Source organism: Homarus americanus, unplaced genomic scaffold (assembly GCF_018991925.1).
Source record: "Homarus americanus isolate GMGI-L3 unplaced genomic scaffold, GMGI_Hamer_2.0 scaffold54332, whole genome shotgun sequence".
NCBI lineage: Eukaryota > Metazoa > Arthropoda > Malacostraca > Decapoda > Nephropidae > Homarus > Homarus americanus.
The window spans coordinates 177,332-186,396 of NW_024744014.1; the positions used below are offsets into that span (position 1 = coordinate 177,332).

Here is a 9,065-nt window from a genome sequence, read left to right on the forward strand (position 1 = left end):
TCTCCCCTTACTGATAGATACATAAAGTACAGCAAGCCAGAGAAAACAATTTGTACTAATTTATATACAAGGTCTGTAATGACACAATCTTGTGTTAGCTGTATTTATATCTCATTTAATCACATTCATGATTTTTGTGTTTTAAATTCAATCATTTACCAGAACATACGGGAACTGAGGTATTTGTTTGAATGGTGTGTGTGTGTGTGCATTCGTATATATACAGTAACTATATACATTACATGGATCAATTACATTCATATATTCTTTCCTATAAACGTACATGCAATCTATCACATTAATCACATTGGAATTATACACTTTTAACAACATTATCAACGAGGTTCTTGAACTAAAGTTTAGAATCAGAAGTAAGAGGCTGTCTCGGTTCTGGCGCGGGGCAGAGTGTCGGAGTCGCGGTTTGGGTAGGCGAAGAGGACCTCCCTGCGGTTACCCGGACGGTGGGGCTGTGTACGTGAGGCATCGTATGCTGGGGCGTGAGGTGTTGGGGCAGGTGCTGAGTATCTGTTAGGTTAGGTTGGGTTGGATTGGGTTAGATTAGGTTAAGTATGATTGGGTTCAGATAGGTTAGGTTAAGTCAGATTAGGTTAGGTAAGTTAATTTCTACCATACTATATTAGTTTCTTTGACCAACGTATTATTTATAAAGTACACTACAACTACACCAGTGTCTTAACCACCAGGGTTTAATAATACTCACCTCTGCCTAGGGACGTTGTACTGGCGGCTGGTGGAAGTAGCCCATGGGGTGGGGTCTGGTCGTGAGTACCTGGGGGGTGGGCCAGTTGGTGGAGGTGGGGGTGGTGGGGGAGGTGGAGGTGGTGGGGGAGGAGCAGGGGGAGCCAAAACGACAGAGTTGATAGCTTGTGCTGGTGGGTTGTTTGTGTTGCCGCGAGGACCTCCAGTCTGAGGGAGTAAGTGTAGTATTAATATATAACTTTACAAACATAAGACGTTAGTGACGGATTAACATATACCAGTTTGATAATAAGAATAATAATAATACAGTAATAATAATAATAATAATTTGTTTTATTATTATTATTTGTTACTGCTGTTCCCACACTCCTTCACAGCCCCCCACAGCCTCCCACGCACCCTCTCAACCTCCCACAGTCCCCCACTCTTCTTCCCAGCCCCCACACTCCCTCACCACCTTCCACAGCCCACCCACTCTCCTTCTCAGTCTCCCACACTCCCTCATAACCTCCCACACTCCCCACTCACCCTAGAGACGGTGGTAGGGCGGGGTAAAAAGCGGAAGGTGTCGCTGAAGAAGGCCAGGTTGTCGTAGCCTGAGTCGCCGTCAGAGTCGCTGCCTGACGAAGAGGAGGAATCGTCCACCTGTAGCACCACCGACTTGGTTTTCTGGAAATAGTAGTGGATTTGAAGACTCAATTAAGAATTGGCTATCTAGTATACATGCATTACCTAAGCTCTCTCGTTCTATAGATTATTTATTTTCTTTCATTCTTCTTTTTTCAATTTGATTCATTTTCTCCTTTTCTTTCATTCTTCTTCATTTTCTCTATCATTTTCTGTCTATACCTACAACCAAATCACCTTATCCACCTCTTTGTCTTTTGTTTACTTATTCATGTTCTTTTTCTTTCTCTCTAGTCTTTATCTTTTATCTATTTTATCTCATCTTTCTCTGTCTAATTTTCTCTCTCACAATCTTCCTTTTTTATCTTAACCTCTCTGTTTCTTTCCTTCATATCTTCCTCCCGTCAGTCTCTTAGTCTCCTTATCTTCCATTACTTATCATCTATCTCCTTTTATCTTTATCTCTCTCCATTCCACCTTCAGTTTTCTTCCTCCTCCTCTTTCTAATTCTCCCTATCACTCACCTGTAATTAGCAGTACACTCACCTGGTGGTTAGACACGGGGGAACCTCCTAGGGGCCTGAAGGGCATGAGCTTAGGATCGTCGTAGGCTCCTGCAGATACCATTTGCACCCGCCACTTGCGCTCCTTGAACCCGTGGACGATACCGTAAGCCTGAAGGGGAAACACGCAGAAGGTGAAGGTGGGTGAGGACCTACAGAGTATCAAGGGAGTGAAGGTTTAAGGACACAGATGTTATTTTGGCGATTGAGTATTAGGAGAAAAGTATAGTGTGTGAACCATGATGTAGCGAGTTACTCACCATATACAATGCCGCGATAGCACCGATAAGTCCGCCTACAATGACGTCAGTGGCAGATGATTGGTAGGTGAGCATGCCGTGGGTGGCGCCTATTGACATCATGACCATCACCCCGCCCACCAGCATGAGGGTGGTACCGTACACGCCCCTCACCCTCCCCACCCGCGTGAGGTACACCCACGTCCACACACCACTGAAATAACACCGTCACATTATGATAACCTGTTGACACTGCAGGAAATTACCAAACACTCCTTTATATACCTGTAATTAATAGGAAGAATAGACTTTTAAGGTAATTAGTCTTCCCTCACAGGTAAACGCTGCAGTGTGATAAGACTGAGTGATCTTCCTCTTGTGTTTTAAACGTGAGATTTTTTTTGGTATACCTGCATTGTCTATATACATGTTGAATCAATATAAACGAGCATGACGATTTTACTGAATATCTATCAATCTATTTACACCATCCACCTATCTGTTTAACCTAACCTATCAGCAGAACCATAACAAACAGACTGACCAGTAGACAGCGAGGGCAGCATGGTAGGAAGGGAAGGACCTGAGAGCTTCGTGTAGTACTGCGTCAGGAGCACCGTCACACACCAACTGAGGGGTCCAGGTGAGGTTGTGGACACACTCCTCGGGGAGGTCATTGATTGTACTACCACACACAGCCAGTAGATGGGGTCTGGGGGACACTACCACCAGCTTCATCACTGTTACTAACACCCCCGTCGCCGAGCCCCCCAGCAGGAAGGTACCTGAGGGATACATACACACAGGTAAATGGTATGTTATGTTGATCTTTTGATGACCTCTCATACACCAGGTTAGGTGAGGTGAGGTTAGGTTAGGTTACATTTAATTAAACGCATACATTAACGGTAACTAACACTAAATCACCTTAAACCACCTCCTTACCAAACCCCTACAGGTACAGAACAGGTATGGTTGAGGTTCTATCCCTGACATGATCTGACCTCATTAACAATACTCTAACAGGTACACAACAGGTCATAGTCACCGGCCATATCACCACCTGGAGTGACTTATCTACTGACGATTTGATTACAAGGTGAGAAGATAATTATTTTTCTTTAACACAACTCATAAATATATCTATCTATCTTTCCATCTGTCACTCTTTACGTCTTTTCCATTTATCTAGAGCATAACAATCAGAATAACAAAATAAAGAATAATAACAACGGGAATAAAGATTAATATGCAAATTAGACAAGTAAATAAGGTCATTAAACATCAAGGAAACAAAAAAATAAATAAGTGATTAAGTATTACTGGTTAGGCTAGGCTATACCAGGTCAGGTTAGGTTAGGTTAGCGTAAAAAATGGTTAATCTTAAGTTGAAATAAACTGGGGTGTCTAATCTTCACATGATCCCCCCCAAATATACACTTAACTCACCTGAGAAATTAAACTATAGATGACATGATAAATATAGACGACGTAAGACTATAAGGTAGATGGAGGGGTGGGTTGCCTGAGTCCTCTTAAGTACTCACCAACGCCCTCTTAAGTACTCACCAACGTCCTCTTAAGTACTCACCAACGTCCTCTTAAGTACTCACCAACGTCCTCTTAAGTACTCACCAACGCCCTCTTAAGTACTCACCTATGAAGCGAACGATCCTCCGTACTGTGAGAGGGAAAATAAAGCCAAGACTCTTCACCAGCTTCACCTTCCTCTTGGGGTACTGGGTCCTCGCTACCTCCGCCACCAGTACCTGACGAAGGTATGGGAAGGTCAGGGTGTGTGTGTGTCTGAGGTGTTGGTAATAGTTCATTGAGTTATAAAACCTATTTGATTTAGTTATAATCTAATAATCTATATAATCATGTATGTATTAATTATTTCTCTGTAGTTATTTTGTATTTATCTGTATATTCTTTATTAATTTATTCTTCCATTTAATTATATACTTATTTATTCACATTTATCATTGATTTAATTATTTGTCTATATATTAATCTACTATATAGCGTTTAATTAATTATTTAAGTTATACATATAAATATTAAAAACTGAGGGGAAATTCTGTATAAATTATGTAAGGGTTTATAAATAGAGTCAATCAATCAAAAGTGAGAGAGAGAGAGAGAGAGAGAGAGAGAGAGAGAGAGAGAGAGAGAGAGAGAGAGAGAGAGAGAGAGAGAGAGAGAGAGTCACATAAGACTGCAATGGCAAAGACAGACAGAACGGACACACACACACACACACACACACTACCAATTCTCGTAGATTTTGTAGCTTTCTGGGGACCACAACCTATAATTTCATTCATCCACCAGTCTCCCCCTTCCTCTGGTCCTCCTATACCCTCAATTTCACCAATTATTTCTTGTATTATTTTTACCATTATCCATTTTTATTTTTATTCTTTTTACGGGGATTAGCTCACCCGGGCACAGGTCACTGACCCACATCAGGGCCTGGGATAAAAAATAAATAATAATAATAATCATAATAATAATAACTATTATTATTATTATTATTATAATTAATAAAAATTAATAACAAAATAAAAATATAATAAAATAAAAATAAAATAATAAAAATAATATAATAACCATAAATAAATACAAAAACAAAAAATAAATCAAGAGTGAGAAACGATATACTGTATGTATGTTGTGTTGTCCAAGTAAGAGAAACAATTGAGATCCTGCAATTATGTGTAAATGAGGCAGAAAGTCAGATCATCAACCTGGGACTTGGTCACGTATGGCAGCAGGGTCTACCATTAGACAACACCTTATGCTTCCAATATCTTCCCAGGCGGCAGTACCTCCCTGTTTGATAGCTGCCTACTACCTTATTTATAAAACCAAAATATCTCCTTGTCTTTGTTATATAAATCTATAATATTTCTTTCGTTGTTCTTGCTTCTTCATTTATTTCCCTATTGTATAACTTATTCTTTTCTAACAATTTCTCCAGCAGCACGACACTTCACTGCTTCTGGTGTCTCCTCAACTGTTGACATTTGTGACCCTGGCAAAGTACTGACCTAACATTTACAGTACTACCAGCGCCTTTATCCCATATTGAAATAAGTTTAAACTCATTTTGATCTTCAGATACAGTAACCTTGTGTTTATTCTCATTTTTTTTAAAATGTTTAATTAACCTTCGTAAACATTAATCATTAAGGTCTGTAGACTAAATTAAATGAACTTAAAGGCACCTGTTCATCATCTACTCACCAGGCAGCAGGGCACCACGATACAGCAGGTGAAGAAGATGGACTCAGGGAGGGCGAACGAGACACTACCGGAAGCTGAGTCGTCGTCAGAGTAGTGAGGGTAGGAGAGGTCAGCCAAGGTCGTGCACGGTAGTTTGACCCCGTCCCAGTTGACCAAACTGCAGTCCTCGCGTACGTCAACGTCATATCTGTGTTGCGAGGAAGAGAGTAAGTGAGAGAGAGAGAGAGAGAGAGAGAGAGAGAGAGAGAGAGAGAGAGAGAGAGAGAGAGAGAGAGAGAGAGAGAGAGAGACCACAGAAGACTACAATGGCATAGACAGACAGACAGACGCAGACACACACACCACTAACCTGAGGAAGTAGTTGAGGGCACACAGGCCGGCAGTGATGATCAGATCGAGGAAAGACACAGGTAAGAGGAGCTGGTTGGTTACTCTAGCCACGTCCTCTCCCCCTTCCTCCTCCCTCACATTCACTGCCCCGTCCCTCCACCCTCCCACACCCCTCCTCTTCCTCGTCTCTCTCCTTTCACTCATGCTGGAATAGAAGTATATGTGGATAATTATTCATAAAAGGCTAACAAAGTACTTGGGTTCAAACAAAAGCGTGTTAGTTACAAGACTAGCGAGGTTATCCTAAAACTATATCTTGTGCTTGTGAGACGTCACTTGGATTATGCGGTTTATTTTTAGTCACCGTACTACAGAATGGATATCGAATCCCTAGAAACTTTTCAGGAGAATGACGAGGCTAATCCCAGGCATTAGGAATCTTGAGTACAGAGACAGGTTAAAGCATCTTAATTTGCACTCCCTCAAGAGACGAAGAGTGAGGGACGATATGATCGAGGTGTATAAATGGAAGTCAGGGTTAAACAAATTTGATATAACAAAGGTACTCAAACTATCCAACCAGGCGCAACTCGTAACAATGGGTTTAAATTAGACAAATTTATATTTAGGCGCGAGATAGGTAAACATTGGTTTGGAAATTGAGTAGTGGACGAGTGGAACAAGTTAACAAACATCATCATTAACTCGAATACGCTGGATAGCTTCAAACATAGGGTGAATGGATATACTGTATGAGCGATAGGGGTTGGGTGTAAACTGGACTGCCCAGTATGAGACAACAGGCCCGCTGCAGTTTCCTTTATTCTCATGTTCTTAAATAATGATGTTTCCTGTAAGTTTAACCACAAAATAAGAAAATACAAACATACCCTGGTACATACATACAGTAAAGACTTAGATACATAAAGTTAATAAGATAAATTAACGAACACATACACAAAATAAATAGATGAATAATAAACGAAAAGAATAAAAAATAAATTAAATTAATAAACACGTAACACAACTCGCAACTAAAGACATAAAACAAATAAACACGAAAGTAACAAAAATAAATAAATAAAAACGAAAGCAAATAAATAATAATGAAAAAAGGTAAATAAACAAAACCAAACCCGTCAAAACCACGTAAATTAACAGGTAAGGGAAAATACCTGTACTAACCTTGGTGTTGGTAATTTTAAACAACGAAATACCTATTAAATCCGGTGTTATTATCTGGGATTTGCGTATCAGTGAGGCGTATTAGGTTGGGGGGGGGGTGAGGCAGGTGCAGTGCTAAAGGTCACGTCTACTGTACTGTGTATCCGGGCTTTAGATGACTAATTATGATGATGATGAAATACAACTATAACTAATGATAATTAAAATGCTAATAATAATAGTAATGTGTGTGTGTGTGTGTGTGTGTGTGTGTGTGTGTGTGTGAATATATACCTTTGAGTGGATGTGTCTATTTTACGGTGCGTTGCTGTGGTGTAATGGTCAGTATCAATCCTCGCAATTAAGAGGACCCGTCTTCGATCTCCAGGCAGGGTGAATCTAAGAGCAAGTTTCTTTACGCCACTTGCCTCTGTCTACCCAGCAGTAATTGGGAACCTGGATGTTAATCGATTTGCGGATCGTGTTCCAGGGTAATGGTTAGCCAGTGCAGTTGGGAAGTTGTCCGGTCTTCTCGGACTGTTCCTTGACACTGGACTCACACAATACGTTAACTTAAGATGTGGTTTTTGTTTTGGCCACAGCTTCTACACATCATGGGACGCCTGTGTGTGTGTGTGTGTCGGGATACACCCCTCTACACCCACACCACCGCGTAGTACACACTCATCAACACATCATCTTCACAACATAATACCAGTTCTATTCCTCTCCTTCGCCTTGAGGACAATTTTTGGAGATCACCTGAAGATTAGCCCCCTAGCTTATTTATCCTTAAGATTAACAACCCTAACACTTATCAAACTTAACCTAACCCTAACCGTAACGCTAACCCTAACCGTAACGCTAACCCTAACCGTAACGCTAACCCTAACCGTAACGCTAACCCTAACCGCAATCCTAACCTAACCCCCACAGATAGAGTTAGGCTGTGTAGTCATCCAGTGAAATAACCTGGAAGGGCTATTCTTCAGGTGATCCTAATTTTGTTTTTAATCCAATGTCGACTTATCAAAGAACAGCAATACTAATGTTATCACCTGAGCCTCTGTTATGGTGAACAGGTTGGAGCAACTACATTGGAGACGTGATTCGGTGTAAGTTGATGGGAGATGAAGCTAGATTGAATTAGAAGTGATTATAATGAAATATATTTAACCTTCCGCTCTTAACCGAGTCTTCATGTAGAAATATATCCGGAACTACCTGTTAAACTCACTATTTCGGGTAGATATCAACAACGGGTAGAATGGACGAACGAGGAGTAGAGGGTGGACGAAGCCGGATTGAACTAAAGTCCTCATCAATTGTAATCACTATGAAATATATTCCATTCTCAACTCTTAGCCAGGTGATAAAATATAAATTAACACAAAACGTTCAATTCAACTCACTATTTCAGGTAGATATCAACGGGAAGACCGAGACGTACAGTATAGGCAGACGGCGAATGATTGGAGCCAGGTACAACCGAACACTGACACAGCCAATCAGCTAGGGTGGAAATCGCTAAAGCCGGGGTACTGATAAGTGTGAGATAAGGCAGAAGTGTGTTATCAGTATAGCGTCAGTGTTGTGGTAATTGAATACACTTGAGTTATACCAATATGTTCGAATAATGTTTGCGTATACTCAACGTCCCTATACTCAGAACACGCAACGTATAAATGCATCATTAATGTTGTTTACTTTGTGCAAGATTTTAAGTAATTTTGGATTTTTTCATGATTTTTGCTTTGTTTTGTATTTATTATTATTATTATTATTATTATTATTATTATTATTATTATTATTATTATTAAATCCTTCTACTGCTGTATTTGAACTTATGTGCGTATATGTGGAAGTACACATACATATACAGATATAGGTATAAAGTATGCATGTATGCATAATATGAACGTATTTGCATGTATGTATGTATGTATGTATGTACGTATGTATGTATGTATACACAGGTGGTGAGGGGCTTAATGTAACGTCCCCAAGAGACTTAATTAAGAAGTATACCGCATTATCAGGTGAGCCCCGATCATACAGTTCATTGTGACACAGATAAGTAACTTTAGAGTCGACTGAAGTATTTAAGTAGTTACACTACATTAATTGTTATCATGAGCCTATCGGTAATGTAAATGACGTCATCATATAAGAG

At 40.1% G+C, this 9,065-nt stretch overlaps 1 protein-coding gene across 1 annotated transcript; it reads right to left on the minus strand.

The window, feature by feature from the left end:
• Positions 1-92: 92 nt before the first annotated feature.
• On the minus strand, positions 93-8,474 carry LOC121877604 (phospholipid phosphatase-related protein type 5-like). Its single transcript, XM_042383406.1, has 10 exons — positions 8,305-8,474; positions 5,748-5,933; positions 5,399-5,585; positions 3,807-3,918; positions 2,694-2,934; positions 2,171-2,363; positions 1,894-2,022; positions 1,249-1,389; positions 722-927; positions 93-525 (listed from the first exon to the last, which is right to left on the minus strand). Exons 2-10 carry the CDS (start codon positions 5,930-5,932, stop codon positions 366-368), a joined length of 1,554 nt encoding a protein of 517 aa, XP_042239340.1. The 5' UTR covers position 5,933; positions 8,305-8,474; the 3' UTR covers positions 93-365.
• Between the last annotated feature and the right edge of the window lie 591 nt (positions 8,475-9,065).